General features: G+C 40.1%; 1 protein-coding gene across 1 annotated transcript in view; it reads left to right on the top strand.

The window, feature by feature from the left end:
• The first annotated feature begins 16,283 nt into the window (after positions 1-16,283).
• Positions 16,284-18,791, top strand: part of LEO1 (LEO1 homolog, Paf1/RNA polymerase II complex component) — a 49,658-nt gene continuing 47,150 nt past the window's right edge. The window contains exon 1 of the mRNA XM_081227967.1: positions 16,284-16,371. Within this exon, the coding sequence (XP_081084093.1) occupies positions 16,314-16,371 (58 nt within the window). The 5' untranslated portion in view covers positions 16,284-16,313. The remainder of the gene's footprint in view (positions 16,372-18,791) is intronic.

Genomic DNA, 18,791 nt, shown 5'->3' with positions numbered 1-18,791 from the left:
TATGTATATGTATTTATGTATATAAATTTACATTTATGTTTACACAAACACATTTTACATCTATATTTCTATATCTATATATATTCAAAATCATGAGTTCACACTGATACCTCCAATTTCAATCCAACACCAACTAGTTCATTCTGGTTTTTTCATTATTCATATATGTAACTACCATGTCTACCAGTAACAAACGTAACTCCCATTATCCTTAGTATGACTATTATATTTCATCAATCCTTCTGTGCATAAATAATCTCCTGTGATTACCCCTTCCCCCTGTGTGGACACCTCCTCACCCTGCACTGGGCTGCTACTCTGCCTGGATACCTTCTGTATCTTGCTTGGGCTCCAATGCCCCAAGCTGGACCATCCCCTGCACAGTCACCTTCCTCACCCTGGTCTGACTCTGACACCCTGTGCCAGATGGCCTTCCTTCAATGGATGGCCTCCTTACCCAGCTTGATCTCTGCACCCACAGTACGCCTCCTTTCTTCTTCTCCCTTCCCCCTTCCCCATGTAGATAGCTATCTTACCCTCACTGGGTTCCAAAACCTGGCAACCACAGGCTAACCCTCTGCAGGGACTCCATTCTCACTATGCTCAGGCTACCACATCAGTCTCCCTCTCCTTGCGGGGGGACACGCTCCTCATCCCAGTCAGGCCACCCTCCACACAGACGCCCCTGTCACCTGTCTTGGGCTTTGACACCTGCACCTGGCTGACCTCTTACCCAGATGCCCTCCTCACACCTTTTAGCCACCACAGTTCCACACCCCCACCAAGGACACCAACCTTGCTTGGCTCCATGAATTGGCTTTTGGACTGATTTGTACAGAAAGGGGAGGGAAGAGAATGGGAAGGTAGAGGAAGAAGTGGCAGACCATTAATTCATTCTCTGAAGTTCTTTTTTTTTAAGTTTTATTTTTTATTTATTTTTTGGCCATGCCGCGTGGCTTGTGGGATCTTAGTTCCCCAACCGGAGATTGAACTGTGCCCTCAGCAGTGAACGCATGGAGTCCTAACCACTGGACCACCAGGGAATTCCCTAAAGTTCATTTTTAATAGAATCATTTTTCTGATATTCACTTCCATTTTGGCTTGGGGCTAGATTTATTTCTTTTTTTTCTTTTTCTTTTTTCTGACTAGATTTATTTCTGACGTCCTGTCTATTAAATTCATGTGTGCCAAAAGAGCCAAAGCTGCCTGCTCAGCCCATTCCTTATCTGTGATGGCCACCATCTCCTCTACCAGAACAAGATGGCTCACACAGGTCAATACACGACAGGTTGCTCACCATTCTTTTCAGTGGGGTTTTCGGGATAATATAGATATGGTTGTGCATATTTAGAAAAAGGGTATCTTGCTTTAATACTTCCAATTTCTTTTCCCTGTTTCCTTTTTTTCCTGTCCCTATCAAAACTGTTAATCTTGCTAGGTCAGTTTAAATAGAACCTCAGTTGCCTCTAAATTTCTCCTAGACTTTTTCCCATAGGAAGATACTTCAAAGGTATCTCCAGATCCCAATAAGAATGGATTATTCACTCTTCTTCAAATATGCCCCAGGCTGTTCTACGTGTGAGCCTTTATTCATGCTGGTGCTTCTACCTGGTCTGTCCTCTCATTGCTTCTCCAAAGGTCAAAGCCCTACATCCTGCAAAGTACACTTCATATGCTACCTCCTACCAAAGTCTTTGTAAATATCCCCAACTCTGGACCCCAATAGAACTTTGTATGTATTTATGACATAGATCCTGTTCTGACATATTATCATTGCTGGGAGACGGGAAACTTGTTGCTTAGGTACAGGTACCATTCTTTTTCATTTATTTTCTCCCTGGAGGCCTTGCACATAGTAGAGACTACACATGTTTGTTGAATTGAAACATAATCAAGGTTTCTATACTTTATATTAATTTTTCTTTTTACATAGTATACTCTTCAAAACAATTAAACTCCCTGGTAGTTTTTTCTGGCATGAGACCTAAATTTTTTCCCTCATAGAAGAGAATGATGTTTAGTTTTACCATCCAAAGGACAAGAAAGTTAATGTGTTTATCTTTTTTCCAATATGATGCAATAGGTTGTATTAGTATACCAAGAGGTACAATCTAATCTCAAAGCAAATTCATATTTGCCTATGCAAGCCTATATTTTTATCCTGCCCAAATGGTACACCATTTTGACTTTTGAAATTATTAATTTTTTTTTTTTTTTTTGTGGTACGCAGGCCTGTCACTGTTGTGGCCTCTCCCGCCGCGGAGCACAGGCTCCGGACGCACAGGCTCAGCGGCCATGGCTCACGGGCCCAGCCGCTCCGCAGCATGTGGGATCCTCCCGGACCGGGGCACGAACCCACGTCCCCTGCATCGGCAGGTGGACTCCCAACCACTGCGCCACCAGGGAAGCCCGAAATTATTAAATACTGACATTGTCCTAGAACATATGCATTACTTTGCATAGTGAATAAAATCATATTTTCACCTGCAGAGAGATAGCCCCAATTCCTCACTCCCCACAGGAATTATGTAGCTACAGTAGGAGACCGACCTGCTTCTTTTGTGTTGGTCTTAGCCTGGATTCTCATAATCTGCTCCAAAGTAGGGCAGTATCAAAAATCTAGGCTGCTTTGTCATATTTTTTTCTCCATTTAACTGTTTATTGCAAGGGCAATCATTAGATTGTAAACTCTTTGGCTTGGAGGTGTCTTCCAAGTCTTTTGTAAGCTTCTTTTGTAGGTGATGATAGCATACTGTAGATGTGCAATGAATGATTTCACCAAATTAGTCTTAGAGTGCTTGACTTCACTGGGCCGTCACTTCTAAGCTTGTTGTGTTCAGAAGCCAAAAATACGGACTTTTAGTGTTCTTCTCCTGCAAGTTCTTACTGCTTTTAGACCTCTGTTTATCCCTAGTGGCCTGATAGCTATTGTACCAAGTTTTTAGAGTTGGAAGTTTAATGCATTTTAAGCTTCTCTCTCTATGTCATGCCTTGAAATTGGAAGAACTGAGTAGAGAAAGAAGGGTTGGGGACCATGAAGAGCTTTCCTGCTTAGTAAGAGAACTCCTTCTGACAGGTATCTGTGGTAGGCTGAGTTATGGCTCCCCAAAAATGTCCATGTCCTAATCCCCGGACTCTGTGGATATTACCTTGTATGGCAAACAAACAACCAAAAAATTCCAAGACTTTGCAGGTATGATTGAGGATTTTAAAATGGGGAGATTATTCTGGATTATCTGAGTGGGACCTAAATGCAATTCCATGCATCCTTAGAATAGGATAACAGGAGATGTGACACGTAGGAGAGAAGGCAATATGACTATGGAGGCAGAGACTGGAGTGATGTGGCCACAAACCAAGAGGTGCCAGCGGCCACTAGAAGCTGCAAGAGGCAAGAAACAGGTTGTCCTACTGTCTCTGGAGGGAGCACAGCCCTGCTGGCATCTTTATTCAACCCAGTGAAACTGGTGAACTTCTGGCCTCCAGGAATGTGAAAGAATAAATTTCTGTTGTTTTAAGCCATCAGGCTGTGTGGTAATTTGTTACAGCAGTTACAGGAAACGAATACAGTATCCTATATCTCAAATGTTTCTATATTTTCTTTTTACTGCTCCCCTTCTTTAGCCTATATGTATGTATATATCCCATTTTGTTCTTTTTTTTCTTCCTGACAGATTTTTTCCTGTGGGTGTCCCTAAGAAAACAACTTTTCATACCCTTTTCAATTACTTAGATGTTGGGTTTCAAAACAATTTAATAAACATTTAGGGACCATCCACTGTGCCTCTAACATTGTTTAGAGACTATGGGGGGACATAAAGAATAAACATAAACTCCACCCTCAAGTATCTGTAAATTAATTAAGAAACAATTTACATAATGTTATGACCCAATGTGTGCTAAAGTGCAAAGATAAATACCAAAGACAGGAAGTGCTGTAGAAATTCAGAAAAGTGAGTAACCTGTGAGGGGTATGGAGTAAATTGGGTGGGTTTTATTGAATAGGTGGATTTTGAAGGCCGGCATTTGGACAAAAGGAGAGGAGTTTAGATTTCATCCTCTGGGCAGTGGTAATTCATCAAGAATTGCATCCCCACTGTTATTTCTCTTTGCAGTATGAAAGTAATCTAGGCTTTTCTTAAAACATTTCAGTGATATAAAAATTAGAATGTAAACATATCCCTATAATTCCACTACTCCTGGAGAAAAGCTTTGCTATCAACTTGACATATATTCTTCCAGAGTTTTTTCTGTACATATGGTAATCTTGCTTATATAATTATTACAGAAATGGGACCATGCTGTAAATATTCTTTTGCCACCTGCCATTAAAGACTTTTGAGCAAAATGAAAAGGAAAATCATATTGTAAGATGATTAATCTTTCGGCAACATGCATGTAGATCTCCCTAATCTGTTCTAATTACAGTATGGACTGGACTTAGGGGAGAAATGGAAACAGAGAGAGAGAGAGAGAGAGAGTGAGAGAGAGAGAGAAGCTAATGGCTGTTACAATAATGTGAGCAAAAAAAATTAGGGTAATGGCTATGGCAGTAATTGACAAAGTAAGAGATTGGGAAATTTTTCTGTTAAGAGTTAGGAGATTATATATATATATATTTCCAGATCTTGGGCCACATAAATAAAAACTAACTGCTCCTTTTAGCTTTGAGAGAGGGAAAAAGATGAAAGATTCCATTTATCCACATTTTAAGTTAGTCACATGCTCTGACTGTAGTAATAGCAATCCCAAAGGGAAGAAATTGCTTTCTAAGCAGTGACAGCAGGGTTATGTATTTTATACATAATGATGTCTTTTGTGATTATGAAAGCATTATATAATTATAAAAGCATTTGTAGAAAACACGGAAAATATTGAAAAGTAAAACAAAGAATAAAATCACCCAGAACCCCATCACTCAGCTATAACCACCATGTACATTTTGGCGTATTTTCTTTCAGACATTTTCCTGTGCAAAGGAATGCACGTAAATGAAATTGAGATAATAATACAGGATACTTCTTTGAAACATACAATTTTTACTTGGCAATGTGTCATAAGCATCCTCCCATGTCTTTAAATATTCTTTTAAAAATCTTTGTTTTGTCAAATTGGCATTTTTATTCACTTTTTTTGTGGATTACAACAGTGTTGCAATTTTGTTGTAAAAAATGCAAACAAACACAGAAGTAAGTAAGGTAGAACATGAAAGTCTTCTCATAATCTTACCTCCGAGGGGTATAGAGATGTGCTGGAGTCTGCTCACACTGGCTCATTAAGCTAATTGTGTGCATACATCAAGAGCTTGAAATCAGCCACGGCAGGAGTACTTAACGCTGTGAAGATCGGCAAACACCACCTATCAACGATTTTTTTCCCCCCTGGAAAACTGGTTGTTAAACTTTTACCAGAACATCACTATGCTGTATCCTCCTAGTCATTTTCTGTATATTTAAATATTTATTTACATAAACATAGAAAACATCCAATTTTCTTTTTTCCCCCAGCTTTATTGATATATAATTGATATATAACATGTAAGTTTAAACTGTATAAAGCAGTAATTTAGTACATGTGTATATTTCAAAATGACTACCACAGTAATATTAGTTAACACATCCATCACCTCAAATAGTTACAATTTGTGTGTGTGCGTGTGTGTGTGTGTGTGTATGGTAAGCACACTTAAGATTTACTCTCTTTGCAGTTTTGAAATATACAATATGGTATTGTTAACTGTGATCACCATGGGGTACATTACATACTCAGGACTTAACAAGTGGAATTTTGTACTTTTGACCATTCTCAACCACTCTCTCCTTGCTGTGTCCCCTCACCCCCAACCCTGGCAACCATCAATCTACTCTCTATGAGTTCAGGGTTTTTTTTTTTTTTTTTTTTTTTTTTTTGTTACGTGAGCCTCTCACTGTTGTGGCCTCTCCCCTTGCGGAGCACAGGCTCCGGACGCACAGGCTCAGCAGCCATGGCTCACGGGCCTAGCCGCTCTGCGGCATGTGGGATCTTCCCGGACCGGGGCACGAACCCGTGTCCCCTGCATCGGCAGGCGGACTCTCAACCACTGCGCCACCAGGGAAGCCCTCAGGGTTTTTTTAGATTCCACATATAAGGAAGATCACACAGTATTTATCTTTCTCTGTCTGTCTTATCTCACTTGCATAATGCCCTCAAGTTTCATCCAAGTTGCCTATAGCAGGATTTGCTTCTTTTTTTATAACTAAATATTCCATTGTGCATTTTTCCACATTTTCTTTATCCATTCATCCATTGATGAACACTTAGGTTGTTCCATGTCTTGGCTATTGTAAATACTGTTGCAGTGAATATGGGGGTACAGATATCTCTTTGAGATAGTGATTTCACTTCCTTCAGATACACACCCAGAAGTGGAATTGCTGGATCATATGGTAGTTTTATTTTAATTTTTTTTGAGGCACCTCCATACTGTAGAAAACATCCAATTTTCTCATTGGCTTTGGCAATCCAACAATATATTATTCCCCTCTACTTCAAAACACATTCATCTACCTAATCCTTGCTACTTAGCACTTCACTCTGTGACTGCATTATAACTTATTTGAACAATTCTCCATTGATGGGTGTTTTGATTGGTTCCAACTTCTGGCTATTATAAACAAAGTTTCAGTGAATATTTTGTCCATATATATCTGCATATTTGTCAAATTATTTTCTTGGGATAAATTTCTAGGCAGGAGATGTTGAATCAAAGAGTATTCCACAATTTAGATAGATGATACCAAAGTCCCTTTAAACGGTTTCTTATTTTTATACTCCCTTCACTGGTGTATGACAATGCCCTGAAAAACATAATTTAAATGATTGCATAGTATTTCAGTTTATAAATGTCTGATAATTTATTTGATCAATTTCTTACTATGTTGTTTACAGTATTTCTCATTTCTATAAACAGTGTTATAACAAACACCCTTGAAAATCTTCAGGTGAATCTCTTATTTTCCTAAGATAAATTCTTTGATATGGAAGAACTACAGAGTCAAAGGTAAGAATATTTTTATGACATTTTTGTACATATTATTAGCTTCAGGTCAGTATTTAGTACTTAAGTTTTTTTTTTAAAGAATTTACTTGATGCTAAATAGAAAAAATATTTTTTTCTAATGAATAATATTGTTTTTGGAAATAAAGTCTTATGACTCTTAAATAACCTTTAGGCTATTTTCCATTTAATTACTTCTTTGGAATTTTAGGCTCAGGATTCTACCCTATTCCCCCATCCAAATTTTGTTTCTGTGTTAAGTAGCAGATAAAAAGTATAACATATACATGTATGTTTGCATGTTGGAAAGTTAAATGTATCCATACATATATATGAATCATTTTTTTAAATTAATTAATTAATTAGCTTTTGGCTGCCTTGGGTCTTCAGGGCTTTCTCTAGCTGCGGCGGGCGCTACTCTTTGTTGTGCACAGGCCTCTCATCGTGGTGGCTTCTTTTGTTGTGGAGCACAGGTTCTAGGCACACGGGTTACAGTAGTTGTGGCACGTGGGCTCAGTAGTTGTGGCTCGGGATCTCTAGAGTGCAGGCTCAGTAGTTGTGGTGCATGGGCTTAGCTGCTCTGCGGCATGTGGGATCTTCCCAGACCAGGACTCAAACCCGTGTCCCCTGCACTGGCAGGCAGATTCCCAACCACTGCACCACTAAGGAAGTCCCTATATGAATCATTATTAACCTTACATAGTCGCACCCATTTAAGGTATGGGATTAACCCTACCTGTCATTTCCTTAATGAGTAAGGAAATAAATTGCAGTCAAAGAAATGAAATCTTCACTGGACTCTTTAGGGAAATTTCATATTATGAAACCCAAGAAAAAAATCTAAATTTTCCCAGAAGGTAACAGTTACTTTATTTAAATGTATCACTTTATCAGTAGATACATAAAAATCAGAGTGCCTATAGCTGAAAAATATTTCCTTAATGTTTGCCAGTCTTAAAAGTACTGCTTTTTTTTAAAATTGTGAAAAAGAGAAAACAAATGGATAAATATTTCTAAATATTTTTATAAGAAGTGTTTTGATTACTATCTAAAGTTAGTGTTTTTCAAATCTCTCCTTCACACCCCAAGTCAATTTTTTGTTAGGGAAAAATTGGTGAGGGTATATGTGGGGGGGGGTGTCTCATTTTGCAGAAGGAGGTCTCTTCAGGGTATACCATCACCACCTTGTGGCCTTTTGCCATATTACTGTTAAGGGGTTTAACACCATAATGCTCTTTTGCAATTGCAAGCATGAAATGCAGTGTATCTCCTTTTGGTAATCCTTCTCTGGATTAGATGAAATAAACTGAGGGCCAGAAACTGCCTGCATGTAGGGTTCCCACCCTATGGTGAGATGATATCCCTGCATTTATGTTGTTTTCACTTGGTGCTAAAACAACCAGTTGAGTAAGGAAATCTAGTGAAGAGATGTAAGGAGCAGTTTTACTGTAAAGTGAAATGTTCAGTTATCTTTTGCGTTTTGTGTTTGCCGAATCTGTTTTAGTGATTCCTTCTGATTTGTAAAAATATTGGTTGGCACGGGAGCCTGTAAATCTCCTTTTTTCTGTTTCTTTGGTTATATTGTTGGAGTGTTTTCCCATTTTCGTTTCAATATTCCCCCCTGCCTTTAGTAGTATTTTATTATGTTCTTTTTTAAAAAATGGTTTTTTTCATGCTCTTCTCTTGTAGATGATTCCTCCTTTCCCTTTGTCTCATTAATATATTTTTCCTTCTTTTCTCTCCTTCCTCATCCTTCTCATTTTCAGTTTCTTTGGTATCCTTGCTGCAGATCACTTTACTTATTCAGCGGCCTGTACTAACATCCACATCCACAATGCCCCCTCCCCCACTTGTGTCCTCCTTTCTTTGTTCCTTCTAATTCCTTCCCCCAGTAGCTGATGTTCCGGCACTGATCTCATCTGGTCTGCGGCTTAGGTCTTTTAAGGACTCGGCTTCCTGGTAACCCTTAAACTTCCGGGAGGAACCTAAATCCTACCTATTCAAGGAAGCCAGTGCCTAATCCTAACCCTAATTCAAGAGAAAAGGTTTCAAAAGGACAACCTTAGCTTCAGTCTTAAGAAATAATTACTGACTCATTATCTTTCTTGTTCTTTTTTCTCAACACAAGTGCCAATTTTCATAGGAAGTATACTGGGACATTTTCCAAGCTCATACTTGCCTGTCCAAACTCTCATTTGCGTAGGGAACAGTTATTCACTAGTGCTTTGGAGTTGACATTTGAATCTGATAAAAGTGAGTTAGATTAATGATAGTGAAAAGAAAAAGATTGGCAAAAGGCCGTGCTATCATTTTGAAAAACAGCTGAAATTGTATTGTGAGATGTATATTTCTGTCTTTTCTTGTCTCATCTTCCACCAAAATGCAATCTTCTGAGAACAGACACTTGGCCTATTTTGTTCTCTGTTTTATCTCCAGTGCTTAGAATAGCTTCTGGCACAGAGAAGGCACTTAAATCCTTATCGGATGAGTGAATGTATCAGGTATTCTCTTAGTTTTGTTTCCATCTCAGTCTGTTCTCTCACGGAGACTTCTGTCCTCTTGTTCCAATCTGGACCAGCATCCCTCTAGGCCTGCAGACCTAACTATCATCTCTGTAATTCCTTTTGCCTGTGGCCAATCTTGGGTTTCCTGCCTCTAAACCTTTTCTATTCCTTGGTTTAGTCCTTCTTTTTTGGTGGACCACATTCATCAATTGTACAATTTTTGAATAACTCTTCCAATTGCTATTGCTGTGTAACAAACCACCTCAAAACTTAGTGGCACTCTTCCACAACACTTATTTATTATCTCCTGGTTTCTGTGAGATAGGAATGCAGGAAAGGCTCAGCTGGGCACTGGTGGCCTGCAGACTGGAGCTGGAACTGCAGGAGGTCTACAGAAGCTGAGGGCTGGTTATACATCTCTATGTAGTTTGTCTGCATGGGCTAGTTGGGCTTCTTCACAGCATGGCAGCCTCAGGACTGTTGGAGTGCTTACATACAGGCTGGCTTCCACTGAATCTCATTATTCTTCCCTAGTACTAAATGATAGCTTGGGGAGAATAACATTCTAGAATGGATTATTTTCCTTCAGGATTTCATAAGCAATTCTCCATTGTTTTATAACTTTCAAAATTGTGGAATGTCATTTTAATTCCAGATCCTTTATATGTCAGCTGATTTTTCTCTTTACAAGTGTTTAGAATAATCTCTTTATCCCCAGTGTTCTGGAACTTCATGTGAATCAAGGAATAGATTTGATAAACGAACTGAAGTCTTGCTTGGTTGAATTTTAAGTTCCGCTCAATTTTATGTCGATAACTGGGTTTCCTCCCATTACTTCATTATTCTAGCTTGAATCATTCTGTCTGTCTTAGTCTATTCTCACTATTAATAACAAAATACCAAGACTGGGTAGCTTATAAATAACAGAAATTTATTTCTCACAGTTCTAGAGGCTGAGAGGTTCCAAGATCAAATAGCCAACATGATTGCATTCTGGTGAGAGCCCTCTTCCTGGTTCATAGCCAGAGACTTCTCACTGTGTCCTCACATGGTAAGAAAGGGCTGAAGAGTTCTGTGGGGTCTTTTAAAAATAAGACTACTAATCCTTTTAAAATTACCTAATCACCTCCTAAAGGCCCCACCTCCTAATACCATCACTTGAGCATTAGGATTTCAACATGAACTTTGGGGGACACAAACATTCAGAACATAGTACTAAGAAACCTTTCTTGACTAACTTCCAGGGATATTAATCATTTTCTGTTTCCTATTCTTCAGCACATGAATATAGTTTATAATTTATTTCTAAAACTTTAATTCTTCAGATGTTTTAGAGATTTGTTTCATTTCCCCCAGGCTCTTCTGTATATATGAAAAAAATCATGTTTGCTATTATTTTTATATCCCTATAGCACCCATTGCAGGGACTCAGTTAAGGCAGATGATAAGTGAATGCTCTGCATCTTCCAAGAAATGAGCTGCCCCGTTTTTCACTTACTGCTCTAGAGAAAGACCTCAGGACTTCTCCTCTTTAGTTCAGATCAATCTGCCCCTTCTAAAAGCTAGCTCCTTCCACAAAGTACTCAGAAATAAGCCACATGATCCTCCCATGGAGTAGCAGTTTACCATAAATGGAGTGAATTTGCAGTTAATGTATTGTTTAATCAAGCTGTTGTTTTTCCTCTAAGTCTTTAAGATGTTATACAAATTTTTAAAACATATATTCCTGTTTTAAAACTTGGTGTAAGCATAGATTTCAGAAAATTTAAAGATATTTAGTTACCTTATAAAAGTGTTTGTACACTAATTGTGTCGTGTTATATTCTATTGTGTTAATCAACCTAGTTGAATCTTTGTTCTTTGACTGGGGGTATTGATCACTATTTTGAGGATCTTATGAAGGCAGAACATTGGAAAAAGACAAACTCTCAAAAACTGGGAAAAATGATAAAGCTACCCTGGGGATTTTTATCCAGTTACACACATAACAGATGAAATTCTCCATCCCTGAGAGCAAAGCAAGAGATTATCTTAATACCCAAAGTTAAATTAGTAGAACACAAACCCAACAGGATAAACTTCTCCATCTCTGGTAGTAAATGAAAAGGTGATTTTAACACTCTAAACATCAATGATAGTGATCTGGGTGTAACCTCAAGCAAGCAGTACCAGAAAATGATTGTGATTGATTTAGCTGAAATCTAATTGAATGTATTATATCCTGTCTGAAGAAAGACAACTTGAAGAGCAGTGGTCAGCACAAAGTATAGCAAAAACAAAAACAAAGAACCAGAAGTTATTTGTTTTGCACTATTCATATGGGATAAACACATTAATTCTGCTAGTCAAGAATATGGTTAGGGTGATTCAGCAGGCCTCACTGTAATTCAATTTGTTAAGATTTAATCAATGCCCTTTTTTTTTTTTTTTTTGGCTGTGTTGGGTCTTTGTTGCTGCGCACAGGCTTTCTCTAGTTGTGGTGAGCGGGGACTACTCTTCGTTGCAGTGTGCTGGCTTCTCATTGTGGTGGCTTCTTTTGTCTCAGAGCACAGGCTCTAGGCGTGTAGGCTCAGTAGTTGTGGCTCGCGGGCTCTAGAGCACAGGCTCAGTAGTTGTGGTACACGGGCTTAGTTGCTCCGTGCATGAGGGATCTTCCTGGACCAAGGATTGAACCCGTGTCCCCTGCATTGGCAAGCGGATTCTTAACCACTGTGCCACCAGGGAAGTCCTCAATGCACTTTTCAAGGATAGTATTCCAAATGAAAATGAAACTGAATCACAATCAAATAGAATACTTGTTTTTCCAGTATTCCAGAAAGTTTTAACATGATCCCATCTACCTACTCTTACATCATCCACTTTACACACAATAGCTCTAGGATAACATACTCAGTCCCACTTCTTATCCATTCGAACCCTGTCAGTCACTCCTATTTGCAACAAAAATATATCTCATAACCTCCAAACTAAAAATCTACTGTTGCTTGTCCAAGATCAAAACCCTCATATTGAAAACAAACAAACCAACCAACCCTCATGTTGGGCTAATCAGGTAAGATCTTAACGCAGGATGTACATTTTTAAAAATTTTTTATTTATTTTATTTATTTTTGACTGCATTGGGTCTTTGTTGCTGCGTGGGCTTTCTCTAGTTGAGGTGAGCGGGGGCTACTCTTTGTTGCGGTGTGCGGGCTTCTCACTGCAGTGGCTTCTCTCGTTGTGGAGCACAGGCTCTAGGTGCACAGGCTTCAGTAGTTGTGGCTCGCAGGCTGTAGAGTGCAGGCTCAGTAGTTGTGGCGCACGGGCTTAGTTGCTCTGAGGCATGTGGGATCTTCCCAGACCAGGGCTCGAACCTGTGTCCTCTGCATTGGCAGGCGGATTCTTAACCACTGTGCCACCAGGGAAGCCCCAGGATGTACATTTTTGACAACTAAAAATTTAAGCTTCCTAAAAATGACCTAGTTGTTTAACATGTGCAAGTCACTTCATTTCTTTGAGCTTCTATAAAGAAGAGGATCTATCTAGCACTGACCTATTATGAAAATTCTATTACTGTCAGATTTTATAAGGTACAAGTATAGCCACATTTCCTAGCAAAATTAAACTTTTTCCCGAAAAAATAAACAAGCCAATGGAACCCTCTGAATAGTGTTTCTCTAGCTGCAAGCTGCAATCCATTAGTAAATCACGAAATCAATTTAGTGGATGCACCACCTGCCAGCATTAAAAACAAGCTGAAATAGAATAAAAGAGAATAGGAAATCTCAGACTGCATCTTAGTAATCAGTATTGTTTTGTGAATTATTTCAATTTTATACATAAAAGTGTATACCGGGTTAGGATGGGACAATTTTGATGTTTGAGATACACTGCTCTAAAGCTGCGGTTGTTAAAGAGTGGACCGAAGAAGGCCCTTTTGGGTGTACGAGAGGCCCTCCCTTTCCCAATCACATATATACGTGTGTTAGGTCTGATTTTCTTCATAAGCTTCAACCAAAACCTTTCTCAAAAGATTGAATGTACAAGCAGGTATGAGAATTCAGCTGTTTTCATTCGAGACAGACCCTAAAGATATTTTCAAAACTAAAACAATCCCACTCTTCAATTTTTTATTTTTTTTTATTTTTATTTTTTATTTTTTTATTTTTTTTGCTGTACGCGGGCCTCTCACTGCTGTGGCCTCTCCCATTGCGGAGCACAGGCTCCAGACGCGCAGGCCCAGCGGCCATGGCCCACGGGCCCAGCCGCTCCGCGGCACGTGGGATCCTCCCAGACTGGGGCACGAACCCATGTCCCCTGCATCGGCAGGCGGACTCTCAACCACTGCGCCACCAGGGAAGTCCTCAATTTTTTTTTTTTTTTTTTTTTTTTTTTTTGCTTTACACGGGCCTCTCACTGTTGTGGCCTCTCCTGTTGTGGAGCACAGGCTCCGGACGCACAAGCTCAACGGCCATGGCTCACGGGCGGCATGGGGGATCTTCCCGAACTGGGGCACGAACCCGTGTCCCCTGCATCTGCAGGTGGACGCTCAACCACTGCGCCACCAGGGAAGCCCCTCCACTCTTTACTTTTTTTTTTTGGTTTTGTTTTAGAAAAATACAGTCGGTTAAAATTTTTAAATGCTATTTATGTTAACCTGTTTATTATTTTTAAGCGAGTTTTAAAAATTTCTGCCTTAAAAAAAATTTCTGCCTTAATTACTATTACAGTAAATAGCAATAGATATAACCCACAGAAACAAAAGCACTTTGGAGTTTGCAACAATTTGAGAACCCCTGATCAATACGAAACAAAGGACTTCAGGCCTACAAAGCTACAGTAATCAAGACAGTATGGTACTGGCACAAAAACAGAAAGATAGATCAATGGAACAGGATAGAAAGCCCAGAGATAAACCCACGGACATATGGTCACCTTATCTTTGATAAAGGAGGCAGGAATGTACAGTGGAGAAAGGACAGTCTCTTCAATAAGTGGTGCTGGGAAAACTGGATAGGGACATGTAAAAGTATGAGATTAGATCACTCCCTAACACCATACACAAAAATAAGCTCAAAATGGATTAAAGACCTAAATGTAAGGCCAGACACTCTCAAACTCTTAGAGGAAAACATAGGCAGAACACTCTATGACATAAATCACAGCAAGATCCTTTTTGACCCACCTCCTAGAGAAATGGAAATAAAGACAAAAATAAACACATGGGACCTAATGAAACTTCAAAGCTTTTGCACAGCAAAGGAAACCATAAACAAGACCAAAAGACAACCCTCAGAATGGGAGAAAATATTTGCAAATGAAGCAACTGACAAAGGATTAATCTCTAAAATTTATAAGCAGCTCATGCAGCTCAATAACAAAAAAACAAACAACCCAATCCAAAAATGGGCAGAAGACCTAAATAGACATTTCTCCACAGAAGATATACAGACTGCCAACAAACACATGAAAGGATGCTCAACATCTTTACTCATTAGAGAAATGCAAATCAAAACTACAATGAGATATCATCTCACACCAGTCAGAATGGCCATCATCAAAAAATCTAGAAACAATAAATGCTGGAGAGGGTGTGGAAAAAAGGGAACACTCTTGCACTGCTGGTGGGAATGTGAATTGGTACAGCCACTATGGAGAACAGTATGGAGGTTCCTTAAAAAACTACAAATAGAACTACCATATAAGCCAGCAATCCCACTACTGGGCATATACCCTGAGAAAACCATAATTCAAAAAGAGACATGTACCCAAATGTTCATAGCAGCCCTATTTACAATAGCCCGGAGATGGAAACAACCTAAGTGTCCATCATCGGATGAATGGGTAAAGAAGATGTGGCACATATATACAATGGAATATTACTCAGCCATAAAAAGAAATGAAATTGAGCTATTTGTAATGAGGTGGATGGACCTAGAGTCTGTCATACAGAGTGAAGTAAGTCAGATAGAGAAAGACAAATACTGTATGCTGACACATATATATGGAATTTAAGAAAAAAAAATGTCATGAAGAACATAGGGGTAAGACAGGAATAAAGTCACAGACCTACTAGAGAATGGACTTGAGGATATGGGGAGGGGGAAGGGTAAGCTGTGACAAAGTGAAAGAGCGGCATGGACATATATAGACTACCAAACATAAGGTAGATAGCTAGTGGGAAGCAGCCGCATAGCACAGGGAGATCAGCTCGGTGCTTTGTGACCGCCTGGAGGGGTGGGATAGGGAGGGCGGGAGGGAGACGCAAAAAGGAGGGGATATGGGAACATATGTATATGTATAACTTATTAAATTTGTTATAAAGCAAAAAAATAAAAAATAAATAAATTTAAAAATAAATAAAATAAATAAAATATACATTTTCTGATGAAGTAGGAAATAGAAGTACGAATTCTGATTAAATGTGAAGTTGATGTATCATTAAATATTAGTCACCTGGTAATTTTAAAAAAAAAGGACTTCAGGCCTGACTCCTGGCAGGTTTAACACGGTCCCAGGCCCTCTGGGGAGCCCCCAACTGCGGCCCGCTCCACTGACACCCAGACCGGGTGTACCCCGATGAGAATCCTCGCGAATAAGAACAGATATTGACGAAAGGTCAGGGTTGCTGACGTAGGAGAGCCGACAAGTGCAGGTTCACTGCGCACGCTATACTGTGTAGCTGAAAAGCCGACTTTTAGCGAATCTTTGCGACACTGTCGCGTTTCGATGGTTACGTGCCGTAAAGACAGAGGCGGGGCCGCCCCCGGTGAAGACAGCTGACGTGCGCGGCAATGGCGGATATGGAGGACCTTTTCGGGAGCGACGCCGACAGCGATGCTGAGCGTAAAGGTGGGGTCGGCTGGGCTTGGGTGGAGGCGAGCGTGGAGGGGCTTCTGCGGGGGGAGCTCGACAGCGGTCCAGTTCCGGGTCTGCGAGCGCTCCGGCGCCGCGGGCGAGTAGTGGCTCTTCCTTCACTCCTGCCTCAGCTCCCCCTGCACTCCCGGCGGTGCCAGCCTCCCCCCGGAGGGCGGGAATGAAGTGACAGACGCAGAGTGTGTACCTCGAGGTTCTTGGTGTCCATGGAGCAAGCCGTGCCTGGGAGCGTGTGGAGCGAAGGGGGCGCGGGGCAGGGGTGGAGGCCGGGCGAGCCAGCGCAGCCGGAGGAGGAACCTTGGAGTCCTGCTGCTCTCTCCTGCCTTGCACAGGCCAGCGCAGAGTAAGGGCTCTTGTGAATGAATGGAAACTAGGTGTTCGGGAACATGGGGATGGGCTGGGCGAATTTGCAGAGGGGCTCAGAATGCCCTCTTGAATGAAACCAGAGCGTGGCGCGTTGGGGAGTTTGAGATGTCTGGGTGAGGAGATTGGGAAGGATACCGAGGTAGGGCTGCATGTAGGCGTTACACGCAGAAGATAATGTGTCCTCCGAGAGCCTGTGCAGAAACTCTAGAATTCCTTGAGTCGGTGGTATTAGGTTGGGGAGCATAGGAGGTCTGTGTTTGGAGAGAAGGGATGAAGGATTTGATGCTGAAATGAATTAGTGAGTGTATGTTTATGGTGCAAGGAAGTCTTTCTGGCACAAAGAATGGGTATTTGAGTTTGAAATATGAATAGGAGATATTTGAAGTCAGAAGGGGCCCAAGACCAAGTTCAGACTTCTTGCGAGTCCCCGGGCTCAAAGTAATGTAGTATCTACTTTTTTCCTTAGCATAGTGCATTATCGTGGTTGTTTTTTTCTTTCTCCAGCTTCAGTTTATTCATACTTTTTAGCACCAGGTGGAAGTCTAGTGTGAGGGCTCTACCAGGATGGACGTCCAGAATGTTCTTTCTAGTCAGGATGCCTGGAAGTATAGAGCCCAGTATAATAATTCTTGTTCCACTCACTTTGCTGATGTTTTCCTTTCCCCTTCATGTGTACTTGTCCGTATCCCGTTCACCCTTCAAGGCACAGAACCATGTGAACCCTCCCGTGACTCACTTCCATGAAGTTGTTCATTCAGCATTTATAGATCCCCTGTCATGTTTCAGCTACTTTGCTAGATGTAGGGGATATAATGATGAAAAGATCATCTCCCCCCCTCCCGCCCTCAGCTTACGTCAGTGCTTAATGCATACTTGATAAATAATTGGATGGGTAGAAGCAATAGTAGGGGTACCCTGCAGTGCTTTCGCATTGCAAACTCAGGGTATGGGGAAGTGATGTATGGAGATGGTTGCTTCTCTGGGCTTCAGGTTTTACCTTCTTGTAAGTCTACTGCTGCATTCTTCTCTCTTACCATTAAATTATAGAACTCTCTAGGATTTACTTCCAAATCTGTCCTTGAAGGTTGCTGTTGGTCCTGAAGTTAGGATGGATGTGGCAAGGTTAACTCCTGTTATATCATCATATTTAATTATTTCCCTGGGCTAAGACAGATGCAGAAAATAACTACACTTGACAGATTTCTTGGTATAACAGTGGGCAGAATTCCTACCTAGGCCCAGTGTGTTTCTTTCATGTATAAATGTGCCAGGTCTTCTTTAATTTCTTTCAACAATGTTTTGTAGTTTTTATTGTATAAGTCCTGCACTTCCTAGGTTAAATTTATTCCTAAGTATTTCATTTTGGATACTGTTGCAAGTGGAATTGTTTTCTTAATTTCATCTTTGGATTGTTCATTGCTAGTGTGTAGAAATACAGCTGATTTTTGTTTGCTAATTTTGTATCCTGCAACCCTGTGTAATATATTTGCTCTAATAGTTGTTTGGGGTGTGTGTGTATTCTTTAGAATTTTCTACATATAAGATCATGTCATCTGTGAGTAGAGATGGTTTTACTTCTTCCTCTCCAATTTGGATGCCTTTTGTTTCTTTTTCTTGATTAATTACCCCAGCTAGAACTTTCTGTATAATGTTGAATAGAAGGGTGAGAGTGGACATCTTTGTCTTTTTCCTAATCTTTGGGAAAAAGCATCTGTTTCTTTACCACTACATATGATGTTAGCTGTGGGTTTTTGTAGATGCCCTTTATTACGTTGAGATAATTACCTTCGATTCCTAGTTTGTTGAATAGTTTTATCATGAAAGGGTGTTGAATCTTGTCAAATGTCTCTTCTGCATCAATTACCATGATCAAAATTTTTTCCTTTATTAATATTGTGTTTCATTTTGATTTTTAGATGTTGAATCAGTCTTGTATTCCTAGGGTAAATTCCACTTGGTCATGGTGTATATCCTTTTAATATGTTGTTGGATTTGGTTTGCTAGTATTTTGATACTACTTTTGCATACAT

Source organism: Mesoplodon bidens (assembly GCF_964165515.1).
Source record: "Mesoplodon bidens genome assembly, chromosome: 3".
NCBI lineage: Eukaryota > Metazoa > Chordata > Mammalia > Artiodactyla > Ziphiidae > Mesoplodon > Mesoplodon bidens.
Note: the sequence above shows the minus strand (reverse complement) of the source record. Positions and strands in the feature narration are given on the sequence as shown.